Genomic DNA, 17,230 nt, shown 5'->3' with positions numbered 1-17,230 from the left:
GCTTACAAAACAACACCCTCTTGGTGGAGCAAAGAACCCAACACCATTTTAAACACAATTCCCTCCAGTTCTGCCTTTCAACAGATTCTTTGCCTCTGAAATGTTATGAGTTAATTAAGAAGCTAGAGTGTAAAAGAATGGGGTAAGGATTTGCAGCATCAGCAAGCAAGGTGAGATATCCTTGTAGTAAAAGCTAACGGACTCTTCCTAGCCATGCAAGTGGTAGAAATGGGAGCCAGAGTCACTCTGGCACACCAGAACCCACAAGACATTCACATTGTGCCATATAAAGAGCAGTACATTCTCATTGCCTCTCCAGTAAAGAATTTGGGCTGAAAACTGGGCCAAGACTGAAAACAGAACAGAAAGAAGTTGGGTGCAAAAAATAACTCCTGCTAAAAAGCAATGTAAAAAAAAAAACAGTATGGGAAAAAAAAAATCAGTGCCAGAGAGAGTTGCTCCACTGCCATTGCCTGCTGGAGGCTCAGGGACACAGATCCCAAAATGCCACCGTGCTCAGCACAGACGTGCACCCTTCCACTGCAAACAGCCCAGAGATGCAGCCCATAGGGTTGGGTTGGAAAGGATCTTAAAGATCTTCCAGTTCCAACCCCCTGCCATGGGCAGGGACAGCTTCTATTAGAGCAGGTTGCTCCAAGCCCTGCCCAGCCTGGCTTCAAACTGATGAAGTGCCGAGGAGCTGGATTCACCTGGGCTCTGCACGCTGCAGGGAGGGCAAGGAGCAGGTGGTGGAGTGGAGATGGCACACGAGTTTAAGTTGGGTTGGGGGATTCTTTGCTGGAAAGTGCCTTTTTGTATCTTGGTCACAGTCGCTCCCATGTGGGTTTGTGCCTGTCAGTCCTGGCTGGCTCTGCAGTGCCTTCTGCAGCACCCTGCTCCTGTAGAGTCCAGTAATTCCTTCAGTAATGCTGCAGAGGGATAACATTTGTGGAACAGGGCAGTCACTCGACTGTACTGACACAGCTGCCACTCCAGTCTCTTTCTAGAGCGTTTCCAAATAGCACAAAACGGGATAGGATCATCCAAAGAGGTCACTCTGCCTTCGATTCCATGGAGTTTACCTCAACCCAAGTTGCACCTGAGAGAGTCACCCAGCCTTGCTTTTAAAATCTCCAAGGCTGAAGAGTTCCTGTAGACTCACTAAGGAGGCTGCTCTCAAGTGCTGAACTACCCAGAGGTATCAAATCTTTCCTAAAGTTACGTCTTAATCTATTTTGCTACAATTTCTGCTGGTTCCTTCCTGTGCTTTTCAGCAGGGAGGTGGAGGGCACCTTGTTCTCATCTCTGCCTTTTTCACAAATTTTCTTCAGACTAAAAAGCCCCAGCCCCATCCAGGCTCTGGATGGAAATCAGGCTGTGGAGCTCTCTTTTCTAGCTCACTGTCCTCCCCTTCATCCTCTCAGGGGTCCCCTGCACAGTGAACATGCACACCTGCTGTTTCACCTGTCTGACCATTAATAAAAACACTGGTCAGAAAGAAATAAAGGGGAACAGGCACAGCCAGGCCTGGCTGCTTCCCTCTGGCATCGGTGCTGCTTTTTCAGCACAACTGAGATAACACCATGCCAGATATTCCCAAATTCCTGGGTGGCTGGCTCTGAGCTGTGAGGGCACCAACTCCCACCTGTGGAGTTGTGCAGTTTATTTACAAAGCGCCAGAACCAAAGGGAGCTGGGATGGGGGAACTCAGCTCAGTAGCTCAGGTGCAGCTACAGGATAAAGACACTAAGATGAGTGCAAGTGCCTGGCAGGGCAGGTAGATGGCACTCCAAATAAACTGGTGTGTGGTTAGAGGAGGCAGAGTTCAGGGAATACCGAGCCACTCCCATAAGTTACAGGGCACCAGAGCTGCTCAGCCACCTCACCTGCCTGCTGGGGGCTCTGGTTTGTGGCTGCTGGGAAAGGGATCTCTGTATAGGGACACTTGGATTGTCCCCAGCAAAATGCTCATGAGGCCACCACACACACTGGACAAAGCTTAGGGCAGCAATGGCAACTGCACATTTCTTATTTTAACCCTGTCAAATAGAGCCTTGAAAATTCGTGCTTCCACAGAGACTTCCTGGAATAAGCTGCTTCCCCAAACTGAGAGGGCTCCTGGTTTTCCTGGAGCTCCCATGCTGCAGGCAGTGCTGTGAGCACAGCCTGGGGCAGACAGAGAAGTGAAACAGAAATCTGCACCTTTGGGTCCCTCTGTGAGAAAGATCCTGAATTTCTCACCGTCATTTCAGGACAAAGTCATGACGGAGAAGAGGCAGAGGGAAAGGCACCTTGCCGTTGTCACACGCAGGCTCTCCACAGAAACCCGCTCTGCATCCTCACTTCTCCTCCCGGAGCATCAGCCCCTCAGGGAGGGGACACTGCAGCTTTCCAGATGAGCCACGTTTTTAGAGCTGCAGTTCTGCCTCCGAGCAGGAAACTGTTGAGAGCCACTCTCATCCTGCCGTGCCTCCAAGGGCGTGCAAAACAAATGCCATTGTGCCTCCTCCATCCCCCACCAGGTTCTCCAAGTGAAGCCCCCAGATGCCTCCTGGCCAGGTGGTGGCAGAGAGCAGACCCAAAACCCCACATCAACAAGGGAACTGATTTCATTATTCTAAAAACAAACAGCCAAAGGAAAGTTCAGCCTAGAATGGGCTCCTAGAGCAAAGAAAGGAAAATAGAGAGCGGGCAGTGGGGAATGCTTCATATTCCTAAAAGCCTTTTGTACGTTAACACATGGTGTCTGCTTCTCTCTAGTCACCTATTTATCACTCTCCTCTTTAGAGAAGGAAAAAAGTCCTGGCTGCCTTCCTAAGGCAGAGTTTTGTGGCCGGGGGGAGGGGGAGGGTGCTTTAAGCATGATGCAAACCATTTGGAGTGCACCGAGAGCTCTGCCAACACAAGCTGCACTATTTAAACAAGTGAGGAAATGATCGTATATACAACATGCCAGCGAGCACACACACACCAGAGGAAGTCGAGAGGGGTTTTCATGACACAGAGCTGGATGTCAGCGGCTGAAAGGTCGATATTTTCCCTTAACACCCTTCTCAATGACTTAATCGTGTTCCGTTTGCACAGAAAACTTCCCAAGAATAAAAGTCTGGAGGAATCGAGGGGGGATGTTTGGCCTACTGCTGACCTTGTCCGAGGTCCTCTCCACGTAGCAGGGCTCCTGGGGGGCGACCAGCAGGGGAACGAAGCCCGAGAGCAGCCGATCCTCTTCCAGGCTAAGCAGGGCAAGGTCGTCATCTGGGTCCTTGTACAAGGGCACCTCCGACTGATTCACTGTGGTCAGTATGTTACAGAAGTCAGCCAGCGTCGCCCACACATCTACTGAGACCCTGGGAGAACGAGGAGAGACGTGAGCAATTCAGGGCTGGAATGCGCTGGGAGTTGCCTGCGATGCTGCAGCGAATACCAGAGAGGTGAGGCGAGGCAGGCACCGCTGCTGCCCTGCCCCGCGGGACGGCCCCGGCGCAGCTGCGCTGGCACCGACCCCGGCAGGGACCGTGACCCTCACCCGCCGGCGCTGAGCCCGGCCACCGGCCCCCTGCACGGGGACAGCTCCCGGGATGTCACCCTTGCTGCCGCCCTGCCCGCCTCTGCCCGCTCCCCCAGCCCGCAGCAGATGGGAGAAGGGATGTTTGTCGCTCGATTTTAAAGCCTGCTGGAAGGACGGAGCCAACACCCGCGCTGCTGTCGGGGCTGAAGGGGCTCTTGGAAGGCTCCCATCCACCCCGGGGGGCTCCAGCCCAGCCCGGAGCATCCTCTCCTTCGTGCAGCTCTTATGTGCTGTGACCACGTGCTGCAGCCACGCTCTGCAGCACCAGAGATTTGCACAGTTAAACCCCAGCCACGGGGGCATAAAGCCGTGTTTTGCTCCTGGCCGTGGGTTTCAGCTCTCACCGGTGACCTGCAAAGCTGCCTCTGCCACGTCTCATGCTCCCAGAGTGGCAGTGTCCAGGCTGCAAACACTGGACCGCTTCCCATCACACATCCCCAGAGCTGAGCACAACCTGGGGATGGCCCAGCACCCCAGAGAGAGCCAGTGTGGAGAAAGCAGGGAAACAAACAACAAGCACGGGGGTATTACAGCTGACCAGGCTGCCTCGCACCGCATTTCTCCCTCCTGTTTCTACAAACACTCAGACTGCGGTTTTTTTAGGATGTAAACTGGGATTTAAGTAGGAAATAGGGGAAACTGGGGCTGGTGTGATTCTGGTAGGCTGCTCCCCAGCCCACACCTCTGGAGAAAAGCACAGGGGATCCAGCATCCCCAGGGGTGCAGCAGTGACCGGTGCAGGCCCAGGGCTGGAGGGAGGCCCCCTGCTCTTTGAACTGCTCCAGGTGGACAGAGTCTGCACTCGGTTATTTACGGGAATCAATGTACCAGGAAAGCACACTGAAATGAAACATCTTGTTTTCAAGAGCGTCCTGGGAGCCAGGCAGAATGAGGAGCCATTAATCAAAGCCCGGCACGTAATCAGCACACATGTAAGGCAGAGTCGCCCACGTCCCCGAGCCAGCCCTAGCCCACGTCCTGCAGGGGAGAAGAGATCCTTCAAAACCCTCTGGTCACAGACACCAGGAGCTGGGTTCATTCACAAAGCTCCATCGCTTGGCTCAGCCAGGTCTGGCTGTCAGAAATGTTTAAATATGGAAAAAAATAAACAGTTGCAACACGTTTTTCGGAGGGATCTGTCCGAGGCCCTTTGTGATGTAATGGGAAACGCTGCGTTTGTGCTACCAGCTGGAAAATAAACAGAGCTGCGAGGGTTAAAAGGAACTGAACTTTCCACGACCCCTATCTGCAAAAGAAGAAAATAATAAGAGGAATGATCCACTGCCCCACAGCCCTGATAGTTTATCCTCCGGCCCAGGCTGCAGAGACAAGCACCGGATGTGATAGGGCTGCTCTGGGCCACCTCCAAGGCGAGCTCTGCCCATGGGAGATGCACAGGGCTTGGGAGGCTCAGCCTCCCCCAGTGCCCTGCTGGCAACTGGGCTCGGCTGCCTGAGACCAGTCACATCGCACTGGTGGGGCCCCACGGCCACGAGGGCTCGCTGGGATGAAGGAGGTGCAGAGGCATCAGCAGGGAGAGGAACGGGAAAAGTGCCCAAAACTGCTGGGGAATGAGAGCACTGGGGTGCTGGGGACAGGCAGGGATGCAGGGGATATTTCCAAGGGGCCGGGACAGCCAGGTGCATGGGGCTGTGGTGGAGGAGAGGGGAAAGAAACACACTGCAGGGAGTTCACTCATATTCCCAAAAAACACAGTTGCAGGCAGGGGATGATGATGATGACAGCGAGGGTGAGAGGGAGGCAGAGGGCAGTGGCAGGATGCTGGGCTGGACTGGGATTCACAGCGGGGCCAGGATGGTGGCAGCAGGGGTATCAGCACAAATTAAGTACAGGGAGCACCTTCCTCCACAGGGCTTGGCATCCAAAGTCAGAAAAATGCCACAAGAACAGTCACTGAGCTGGCACTGCTAAAGCCCTTGCAGGCACCCAGCCCAGCAGCTCCCTTTCCTCTCCCCCCGGGCAGCACTGCCAGGCAGGGCACCCCTCAGCACCCCTGGGTGTGAGAGCAGCCCCTGTCACCTCATCCTTCACCCACGGCTTGACAGTGCCTTGCCACCTCTCCCATTTGCCCTGGATGTGACAGATTCGCACCCTGGGCTCACTTCAGTCAAACCTCAGACCGTGCCGGCTCCCTGGGCAGCCAGCTCTCAGTGCACTGCTACACCAGCAGCACCCTGCAGAGCCTTCAGGAAGCCAACAAAGAAGCAGCGTTGGCACTTTTCCCTGTTTTTCTCCTGTGATGGCAGAGTCAGCGCTGCAGAGATCAGTTCTGACCATTTTCTGCCACCCCCTGGGGTGCGGCTCCTCCTCTGCAGCGCATCTCCCACCACTGCCACCACCAAGATCACTCGCCAGCTGCTACTGCTGGCAAAGCCAGCGACGACAAACGGCTCACACTGACACCTAGGGCCCCGTGAATCTCCTGCTGGGACATGCACTTGCCCTGGAAGGTCACACAACACTCGTGAGCCCTGTCAGCCTCCTACTCCCCGCTGCCCCCTGCCCAGGAGCACCTCAGGGCCAGCCCCAGGTATTTCTGGATTGTGTCACCCCACGGAGCCTCTGCGCAGAGCCCAGGCAGCTCCAGGTGCCTGGAAGCTCTGTGCACGCGCAGTGCCACGGTTTCAACGTCCCTGTGCGGAGGGAGGCCCCGAATTACTGACACCGAGCCCAGGCACACAGCTCCCAGGTACAGGGACGAGGCTCCCAGACCTTTTAACCGAGGAAGCGAGAAGGGGGTGAGCGCGAGGTCTTTCCTCGGAACGGGGGTTCATTCGCTTCCCCACAGACACATTTACATTTGCTTATTCCACTAGGACAGGAAAAAAAAATAAGAGTTAATTTCTTTTTTATTGCCTCAGGATTCCAGGTTTAATGTAGCTGTCAGTGTGAGCGCAGCCCAGCTGCAACGCCGACGGACGCGGCCCGGCCAGGCAGCGGAGAAGCGAGCTGGACCGCGGCCCCGGGGCCGAGCGCCGCCCCAGTGAGGCTGGGGAGGGCTCCTGGCATCACCTCTGCCAGGATGGGCATCCCCCCAAGGCAAAAGGCACTCAGAGAAGAGTGGGGAGAGCAGAGGATGCCAGGGCCAATGCTCACGGGTTCCCCGCGCGGGGCTCCGGCGCGATCCGCCACCCTCACCGGGGGTGCGGGCTGCCTGGTGATTAATATCAAGCACAATGACCCCATGTTACAAGCCTGCGGGGGCCTGTGGAGGTGGCCATTTCCTGTGTAATACCAGCTTGTTTAAACACTAACATCCAAACTGCACAGCTGCAGCACAAACCCGGAAAGCGCGGCGCAGAAGAAGCCCTGCATTGTGTTCCCAGGCGCTGCCGAGCCGCGCTGCCGTGCAGATGGCAAACGCTCCCGGTGCCCGCCGGATGAGGTGCTCTGCATCCTCCTCTCGCCTTTCCTCCCTCCTGGGCCACGGGAAGCTGAAGTAAAAGCGGCTCCTTTGCAAGGAGCAAAAAGGGTTGGCAGCGGGAGCTCTTCCCAAAGGGCCCTCACCAGCCGTGGTGTGAGCTCAGAGCTCAGGGTGAGGTGGTCACAGCCCTTGTGCATCAGCCATTTCCCCCACTCTGCCCTGCACAGGGTCCCCTCGGCCAGCCAGGTGTCCGTAAACTCATTCCTCTCCCAGGAACACACCTTTGGAGCACGAGGGACACTCTTTACCCAGGAGAGGTGCAGTCTCCTCCCAGCCAGCCTCTGCTTTACCACAGCCCCCTTCTCCAACAGAGACTTTTGGCTTCTCCTTTGGTCGACTTTACCTCCAATCTCAGCCAGGTTTACACTACTGAGACACCTCTGAACCCTGGCTTTGATGCCTCGATAGGGAAACTCTGGTGGCCAGCGTTACTGAGGATGGGATCTGCAAAAGGGATTTTCCATTTAGTCTCCAGCAAACTCCAGCAATGTCTTGGCACCCCTGTGCAAGACTCTGTCCATCCCTCCCAGTGGGAGCTGCCATCTCAGTGACACTTCTCCGCGAGAGCGACGTGATGAGAGCGATCTGGCACATCTCTCTGGGAAGGTAAGCTCTAGAATATGCTCACAGCTTTTGGATTTAATTTAATACTTGGTTTAAATTAACCATTTTTAAATGCTTGCAGACAGTCTCCACAAACTGAGAGGCCCTTGGCCCCGTGTGGAAGGAGCACGGATTTGCCAGGGTCAGCCCTGCAGCACTGTCTGTCTAGCCAGTGGCTTCATTTAGCAGCGGATTAATTGTGGCAACAGAACAGAGCAAGGAGCAGCTCTGTCCAGCCCTCTTCACCTTCTTCCCAGCCACATGTCCCAAAAGAGGATGGAGTCACTTACACAGCAGCCTCCTTGGAGTTCCACCTTTTGACCCATCTGCTGCCGGTATCTCTGCCTTAGGGGATCCACCCTGCTCCTTCTTCCCCAGAATCCCTGCTTTTACACCCCAATCTCTGCAATTCACTCCTGGTGACATTTGGTCTGAAAGACGCTTCTCCAACTGCCTTAAACAACCACCTGCAGAGAACTCGACACGAGGTTTGCCATGAAACATGCAGATAGAAATTAATTTTAAGACATAAAAGTGACAGCTGCTTGCTGCTAGAAGACCTGGCAACACCTGGTTCAGACACACAATTCCTGAGGCGCTGAAGCAGAGATGTCCAAGGTTAAGTTTAGCTCCTATTCTGGAAAGACACGAGGAAAGAGTCATGGAAAGCTCACTGAGCACCTCTTCCAAAATAGGAGGGACACCTTCCATCTCTCAAATACACACAGAGAGGTGGTTAGGAAGTCCAACAACTGAAAACCTGTTCCAGGACATCCCCTGAGCCGTGATGACCATGCAGTGTGGCCAAGAGCTGGAGGAGTGCACCAGACCGAGAAGGGTGGATTTGGGGAAAGACGGAGCTTCTCGCTTGGGTTGAATTCAAGACTGCTGAGCCCCCAGGTAGGGAGAGGATTCCTGCTGGGAACCAGGGTTCCTTCTTAAGCTCCCACCAAGAAAAAGGACCCTGAAGACTCCTGAGCCTCTCATCCCACGCCATGGAGCCCACTCCCGCATGGCTCACATCCATCTGCCGGCTTTCGGCAGCGCTCACCCCTCACACCTTTCCCTCCGCCTCTGTCCAAAGGGGAAAGCAGCGAGCTGAGGAATTTGGTGTGGGGTTGGTTTTTTTTTTTTTCGTTTTGTTGGTTTTTTTTTTTTTTTTTTTTTTATTGTAAGGACTCAAATCCAGCAGTGTGATAAATGCATCCGAGCTACAATTAGGAAGATATATAGCATCAGAACGCGAAGGTCTGGGCAGCGTGGTGAAACGCGGGCTCTCCAGAGCCCCAGCTATGTTTCCCATTATGTAACCCTGGTCATGGGCAGACAGCCAGACTCCAAATGAAAAAGAGACTCTGGCTTGGCACCGTTTCTATTTTCCTATCCTCATTCGGGGTCAGCGCAGTGTCATACAGCTGCAGAGAAAGCTCCGGGGATTAAACCTGGGAAAGACTCCAAGACCAGGACCCGGGTTCAAGTACCAGCTGAAAGCAATAAACCAACTGCCACAGCTGGGCTGAGTTTAGACGTTCTCAAAGTCCCCCAGCTCTCTCCCATATGAAGAAGGAGCGATTGCAAACATGGCAAGGGAGGCCTTGGGACACGCAGCCCCTGCCCAAAGCTCCGGCCAAGCCCTGCCCAGCTGCCCTGCTGGCCACCAGCCCAGCCCAGCATTCCGGCCCTGGATGAGCTGCACTTTGATGTGAGCTCTGGGCTCTGAGTGGGCTTCCAGGTGGGTATGAGGTCTGTTTTTTCCAGAAGCTTTAACACATTCATGGCATCTCTGCAGGGTGTTGCTGTGCTTCAGGGGATTTCTACATCCTTCTTGTATGTCCACGCCATCACAACAGGCAAGGAAAGTGGTTTAAGAGTATCCAACCAGCTTCTCTGTTGGCAGTGGTGGGATCTCACAGCACGTCCCAGTGGCGGGAGCGTGTGTGACACGGCTCAGGCCCCTCACTCAGCTCTGTAACTTGGCACCTGCACTTGCTCCTCACGTGCTCTCCCAGCTCCTGAGCTCACCCTGCCCATAAACCTTGGCTTACTCCACCACGCCTGCTGCTCTGACCCATGTTTTACTTCTAAACTTCTTTGAAGCTGTTCCTATCTAAACCCCTGGACTTGGTGGCTCTACCTGGTTCCTGAAGAGCCCCAGGGCAGCGAGCAAGCTTGTGTCAATAGAAAGCTGAAACACTAACCCAGCACTCTCATTTTCTTTTCCTATCCCCAGGGCAAATGCTGCAAATCCCAGGTCATGCCCAAGAGCAGAGCTGCTTCTCTGCTGTTCATCACTACCTGCATCTCCATGGAAACTCAACCACTGCTGCCCCAGAGTCCTGGACCACCAACACCCGTCCATACGAGAGGTCTGGGCTGGAACGTGAGCCAAAGAGCACTAGGGTGGAGGAGCTGGGAGCCAACATGGGGCAAGATGGGGACAAGAGGGGCTGCTCAGGCACCTTCCATGGAGAGGCCGAGCACAACAGAGACCCTCATTCCTCCACTGAACACATCAGCATCTCGTGGAGTAGAGCCCCCAGTCTATGCCCACCGCTGCCCCAAGAGCTCTGAGGTGAGCCGCCACCATCGCCACCACCTTCTCCCACCCCAGCGGGCGAGCAGGAGCACCTGCTCCGTCAGCCCGGGGGGACACGGCCCCGTGCCCCGCAGGACGGGGAGCCGCTCCTCCTAGGGCAGGCGCCGAGCGCTGGCTGCGTGAACCCAATCAGAAATTCCATCTCCAGGCTGCCCGTGGCCAAGGGCTCGGCGGCTCCCGGCGCAGGCAGCGCGAGGGGAAGGGGGGATTGGCGCAGCCGGGCTCACGTGACGGATCCCGGGTTGAGTTCCTGCCCAAAGATGGGCAGCAGTTCACATGAGCAGGCAGCGGTCCCACACCGAGCAGCCGACAAACAGAAAACAGACTCCATCTCCACAAAATGAGGCCCAGAACTTCCTGTGTGAGATTTCCATTTCCTCAGCCAAATGAAAAAGAACTGGAGTAAGAGGCAATAAACCAGGAGAGCAGGACTGGACCTGACGCACGGAGCGGGGACCCATTAATGGTTAAGCCACTTTGCTGGATTACTCTTAATGCGCCTTCCCATCACCCTGGGTTCTGGCTCCTTTGGATTAACAATAAGACGTGATTTCAGGCTCTGGATCCGGAGTAGCGGAGGCAGATGGAAAATCCTGCGGGAAAGCAGCTACGGAGCATGCTCAGACGCTGTTTCGCATACTCCATACTTGGCCTCTCCGCTCAATTTTCTGTCCAAAAATATGCAAATTGCCTAGTCCGCATTATGGACTAATGGGCTGAAATCGGCCAGTTTGGAAAATTAACCCTTTTGTGCGTTGCAGGGTAGGGACAAGCGGTTCCTGAAGCAGAGGGGAGGTGACTTTTGGGGCTCCAGGAACAGGCAAGCTGCTCCAGGCTAGCCCAGCCCAACCAAGGTTGGCCTGACTCAGTCCAAAAAAAGGTAACAAAACGCTTCTGCTGGAAGTGGAGTTCCCTCTGGTCCAGAGGAAGGCCCTGCCTGTCCAGCTGGCTGGGCCAGCAAAACTCCTAAAGGAAGGGTATCCCAACAAAACCAGATGCACATCCTAAGCAGAAAGTAAAACTCCACCTCATAAGCCATCTTCTAACACATGGAAACACAGGGCAGCCCCCAGGCACCCTCCAGCCCCACTCACACACCAACAGAGAAGTCACGGTGTCACCAAGGGTGACAAATTCCCAACATTCCCTGGGCAGTGGGCCTTGCCTGGGTGCTCGGGTCAGGGTGCCACAGCCAGCAGTAAAGAATGAGCAGGGGGTAAGGGTGGCACGAGGAGCTCAGGGAAGGAGCAGAAACCAGAGGGTGCACGTACTGTTTGGGGAGCTCGAGAGACGTTGGAGGAGGATTCCAGGTGTCCGGGTGGCCAAGCATCCAGTCCGACCAGACCTTCACACTGGGGAGCAGCTCCTTCAGGTCCTGGGGCAAGGCAGAGACCTTGATGTCATCCTCCTCATCCTCCTGCTCCATCTCTTGTGGCTGAACTGCAAATACAAGACGTGAGAGCTGAGGCAGCTCACCACAGCCAGGCTCAGGCAGAGACTGGGAAAGTATGACACAGATCCCAATCCCAGGCTCGGACACACAAGGGAACAGCCACAACCCACAGCAAGCACAAAGACAGATCTGTTCTCCCTACATGAACTGGCCTGGAGAGCAAGCCAGGGTGTTTGTGATCCCTTTTATTGAGGGCAGCAGGGTGCACTGCACCAGTCACAGAGATGGGATTCCCAGGTCCCAGTTTTGGGAAGTCTCCCAGTCGCTGGCAGAAAGCATGGCTTCAGTCTATCCCTTTCTTCCAAACATTTGTGTCTGCCACACACCAGGGGCTTTCCTGCAGCTGATCTAGCTACAGCCTGGGCAGAGCTTGGGAGAATTCCAAGGCCCCAAGAGAGGGGGAGGGATGTAAAAACCAGCAGGGAATGAAGGCCTGACCCCCACCAGGCTGTCTCGTGGACCCCTGCATGGATCCTGCTGCCAAGCCCTTACCTGGCAGACATTCCCTCAGCAGGCTGGTGCACCTCCTCACCAGGAGTGCAAACATGGAGAGCCCCAGGGCCGTGGCCTGTTCCTGGATGACGGAGCGGCAATCCTCAGAGATGCACTCTAGGAGACAGACAGGGTTTGGGTCAGATGTTCCATCCCGTTTCACCTTCACAGCCTCCCTTTCTGCATCCCACGAGACGCAGGGGTGAGCGATTCCCTAATTTACACCTGTCCCAGACAAAATTGTTCCATGTAGGGCGGAGAAAGGTGGTGAGTAGCTGCTCTGGAGTGGGGAGAGGCTGCAGCCACCCTGCCCACACCCTGCCCAACCCCACGGCGTGCGCTGAGCACGCCAGGATCACACTGGCACTCAGGGCTCCCAGCACAGAAGCTGCTGCTCAGGGCTGATGCCTTCCCCTGAGGAGGGGGGTATGTGTAAGTGTTAAAAGGGTAATTAGCTGCATGTTTGATCTCTGTCCCTGCTGGAGTTTTAACCTCAGCAGCTGAGGAAGGGGCTCCTCCCATTAGTTTCGCAGTCACACAACAGCTTGTCAAGAGAGCTTAATTGGAGCTGTTACTCGAGGAGATGCCACATGACCACAGCTCTTCCAAACAGAGCCGGCTCCGAGTGAGAGCAAATCCCGCCGGCACATCTACACCCAGGCAGAAACCACTTCTGAGGCTGCTGAGAGCAGCGGGGAGCTGGCTCGAGGGAACTGCCTGGAGCCAGGCGTGGGTTAGGCTGGGGAGGCCAGGAGTGCCGTGGGACATGCCAGCCTGCCCCACAGCTCCCCAGAAGGGGTTTAAGCCTTAAGGGCAGCCTCTGCTCTCCCAACTCTCTCTACTCCCTTCTCCCTGGCTGGGGAGAACCCACACATTTACTGGGTCCCTACCCATCAGTGCCCTCTGCTCTGTGCAGGATGCTCCTCGCTGGCTCACTGCAGGATCAGAGCTCCCACCCTGAGAACAGCTGCCCCAAGCCAGGCAGAGGATTTTTACAAACCCACAGGTACTGACTGAATGGCTGAATCAAACCCCAGGGCTGAGATAGGGAGGGAGAGCCCCCAGAGCCCCCCAGCACCAGCTGCACGTCAGCACAGAGGTGCTGGGAGCTGAACTGCCCAGATGTGGCAGAGCAGGGATTCTGAGCAAACAGCAAGAGGATTAGAGCAAGACACCGAGATCATGTTTAAGCCGGGGCTAGCAAAACACCTGAGGTGCACAGAATAAACAGTGGGGTTTTAAGGACAGATTGTTTCAGAGGAGCGGGGTGGGAGGTTAAAAACATCCGAAAAAAGACAAGAACACACCAAGAAAATACAGGAAAAATAAGGAGGAACATCTGAGGGTTGGACTGACGGTTTTTACAGCTGTCAGTGAGTTCAGCACCCAGCATGGAGGGTGCCCCAGGGTGGCACCAAAGGCACTTGGTGGCTGAATGAGGGTGCTTTGCTCGCAGAGCCAGGGCTGAGCCGGTGCCGCAGAGCAATGGTAGGAAGTGCTGTACTGCAGCGGCTGTCAGCTCTTGGAGGAAACATAAAACTAAAGATGTGACCACTCTGGGACAGTAAATCTCTTTCATGAAGCCTTTCCCACAATTAAGAGTGTTAGTCCCAGCGCTCTGGCCACAGTCCAGTCCAAGAAATTTCTGTTGTCTTCCCCGCGCTCCCTCCTCCTGCACTCGGGTGAGATGCTGCACTGTCTTCACTTCTTGTCTTAAATGGACACACAACAAGACCAGCTGGTCCAGCTGCCACACCTGAGTCTGGCAAGTCCCCTGGGTGGCAAAAATCTCTGGGCATTTCAGCATGGACCCCCACACTTTGAGTGGGCAGCCCCCGGGACTCCAGGCACTGCGCTCAAGCCAGACTCACAGCGACCCCCAAACTGAGCTGGTGCAAAAGCTACGTCCTGACCCCCTCCCAAAACAGGCAAAGCTTCAAGGTGTTTGTGGTGGTGAAGGTGATGACCACCCTATATTTCAGGCTGTATTTCAGAGACTGGCTCCAAAAGTTTGACCAGGGCTCTGTGGTGGCTGTGGCCAGGCTTGGTCCCAGCCCTTCCCACTGCCATCAGCAGCTCTTGCTGCAGGCTACAAGTTCCCCACACAGCATTTAACAACCAAAATGCAGTAGAAAGTTTCCTGCACTTGAGCTGTGGCAGGTACAGCTGTCCATCAAACGTCTTGTGCTGCTGCAAACACGAACCGTGTGCCCACCAGCTCATAAAGCCACGGTGCTCCAAGGTACCCCAACAATGCTGAGCCCTGGTACAGCCTGCAAAGCTGCCCACTGCGCAGGTAACAGCATTAGGACACCCACACTTAAGGGCTGTTGTCACACAGCTCCAGCTCAGCTACCATGCGTGTTGTCAGCTCATCATTAAACTCATAAAACGCACAAAACTCCCCCAGTCCTCAAAGTTCATTCACCGGATGAGCTCATCAGCCTCGTTCCCAGGAGGCTCCTCCAGCAGAGAAAGACAAACATCCAGGTGGGTGCTTGTTCAAGACCCCTGAACATGCACCAGCAAGGGCTCTTAAGAGCTTAATTGTAGGACAAAAGAGGAAAGCACCATAAATCATGAGAAATTTTCTCTCTGTGCCTTTTCACCACTTTCCTCGGGAGGCTGGGAGCTTTGGCTTGCCCTGAGCTGGGAGCTGGGAGAAAGTGGCCAGGGCTAACAGAGGCTGTGGGGACAAACCCCAGGCTACCCCTGCCACAGGACACAGACGAGGTGAGGGTACAATCAAAGGGCAAAGCACTCAGGGTGTTTAAACAGAAACTTGTAAAATGTTTTCAGTGACGGGCAATAAGGAAACAAACTCTGTACCCACTGAGTGTCTGAGCCTAACCCGGCGCTGAGAGGAAAACACTTTGTTAGAAACTATGCTGAAATGAGGGTTGGAGCAACAAATCTGCTCTGGAGCCCACAGGGCATCATTATTTCTGTGCTAAGCAATGGTCTGTGCTGCTGGTGATGCACATTGAGACACAAACTTCTTGAAAAAGAGACGGTTTTGGAGGATGGAGTCACACTTAGGTCATTTCTGTCCTGGCAGTTGCACAGCACTGGTAAAAATGGAGATACCAGCTGCCTCAGACCAACAAGAGCAGGCAGAGAGATCCTGACTGCCCGAGTCAGGGCGAACTCAGTAATTCCCAGATCTGTTTCCCCAGATCCACAAGGGGTGCAGGTGAAGCAGAATGAGTGTCAGGTCCACAGGCAACCCTGCATCCTACCCCAGCAGGCTGTCACCGAAAGCTCGGTGACAGAGACTTCGAGTGGCATCAGTGGCACCCCAACAGCTAGAGCTGCCACAAATCCACTCCACTTCCTCCCCTGAAACCCCAAATGAGGCTGTAATCAGATAACCCTCCCAATTCACACCCAGGCATGCTGCGCAGCTGGGGCACGCCGTGGAGGTGTCAGGCAACTGTGGAAAGAAATCACAAACAAAGGAAGGGGCCGCGAGGTCACAAGCTGTGAGGTAGTTGGAGCTGTGGCTCCTCCGTGCCACCAGCAGCCACAGCAGTGACACTCCACAGGAAATCATCCAACACCACCAACCACAACACATTCCCCCCCTCCACCTTCCCCTCCTTGTAACCCAGCAAACGCCCCTGTTAATGCCAGCCCTGGATAAACAGCTCCCATCACGTCACCTCTCAGCTCTGGCCTGCGCAGCCACCCTGTGAGCAGCATCACACAGCTCACAAATGTCACCTCCCAGCTGTGCCACTGCCTCCAAAGGTGCTGCGTGGGTGCGGAGGCGGGTGGCAAAGCTGGCACCGCCGCCTCAATAGGTGCTTGTTAAACCACAGCCTAAGGTCAGGGCACCTGCACTCGCGGCCAAGACTGACTCAGGGTAAATTCACACCCTCGTCTGGGTTGCTGTACCAACACACAGCCCCTGGAGCCACGCTGCAGCCACGGCAGGGAGCTGAGCTGGCCTAAAAAGCCTCCTCTGGGGAGCTTCCTTAGGCTGGAGCTGCTTCTGGACCACTCGTAACCCCACAGCAAGACCAGCAAAACTCCGTTCCGTGGAACGCTGCACGGGGCTAGGAAGGAGCAGGCGGACCATTTTAAAGCAGGAGTGTCACCAAACACTTTGAAATGACTGATTTGCATTACCCCACACTTCACAGGCTGAATTTGTCTCGAAGATCTGCCCTTCTGCACCAGAAAAGTAAGTGAGAGCCCTGCAGACCCCTGTGAAGGTCAGGGCTCTGGAGGCAGCAGGACATGAGCTGTGACAGCTCTGAGCACCCTGCCTGACGCTCGCCACTTGTCAGCCCCTTTTTCTAGCTGGCTCAGACTTTGCTGAAGTGCCTGCCTCAGCCTGAATTCTCCTGGAAATCTTCAGCCAAAACAGCTGGGCCACTTGTAAGAATGAGGCTAGGAAACAAGAGAGTGGCTTACCCCTGTTTGTAAAAAAACACTTACAACCTTTTCCTTGAGCAAATCTAACAACTGCAAATCCTGGAATGAGAATCTGAGATTTTGCTGCAGTATAACCTTTTTACCAGAGAGTTTTCCTGTCCTACTAGAAATCTGTCCGCACTTGGCCAAGCTATAAACATCTGAAAGACAGCAGTTTTCCCATACTCAATAGGAATTTGTTTCAACAGTTAAAACTTGCTAAGATTTCACCTCCCTGAGCATGCTCCATCTTCCTACCTCCCTTCACCTGTGTTACAGGCAGCAGAGCAACTGCCCTGCTCCTATCCAGTAGGTGGGACCGCTGTAAAAATGTCCTTGTACGAGGGACAGCTGCTTGCTGTGAGCTGGAGATCGGACCCAGACTCCTCCAACTGGAGCTCTGAAGCAGAGCCCAAAGGCGACCGAGGGAGAGGGATGGGATGGAAAAAATGGGAGCTGATGAGCATCAAGCTAGAACAGAGCAAAAGCAACAGGGAACCAGCGATGGGAGGCTTCTCTGAAGATCAAGAAGAGGAGTCCTCCTGTTTCTTTGCGTGTAGGAAACGGGGTTGTTTCTTCCCAGCTGAGGTCTGGGCTGCACAGAGAGCGCTGTTTTCCTACCAGGAGGCAGTTTCCTGCAGGGATTGCAGGGAG

At 54.8% G+C, this 17,230-nt stretch overlaps 1 protein-coding gene across 4 annotated transcripts in view; it reads right to left on the bottom strand.

Annotated features, from left to right (window-relative positions):
- Positions 1-17,230, bottom strand: part of SMG6 (SMG6 nonsense mediated mRNA decay factor) — a 107,462-nt gene that overhangs the window by 41,825 nt on the left and 48,407 nt on the right. For all 4 annotated transcript variants that reach the window (XM_058422963.1, XM_040082148.1, XM_040082147.2 and 1 more), the window contains exons 11-13: positions 12,158-12,274; positions 11,484-11,652; positions 3,146-3,347 (exon numbers count right to left, since the gene is read on the bottom strand). In XM_058422963.1, the coding sequence (XP_058278946.1) occupies positions 3,146-3,347; positions 11,484-11,652; positions 12,158-12,274 (488 nt within the window). The remainder of the gene's footprint in view (positions 1-3,145; positions 3,348-11,483; positions 11,653-12,157; positions 12,275-17,230) is intronic.

Source organism: Hirundo rustica, chromosome 19 (assembly GCF_015227805.2).
Source record: "Hirundo rustica isolate bHirRus1 chromosome 19, bHirRus1.pri.v3, whole genome shotgun sequence".
NCBI lineage: Eukaryota > Metazoa > Chordata > Aves > Passeriformes > Hirundinidae > Hirundo > Hirundo rustica.
Note: the sequence above shows the minus strand (reverse complement) of the source record. Positions and strands in the feature narration are given on the sequence as shown.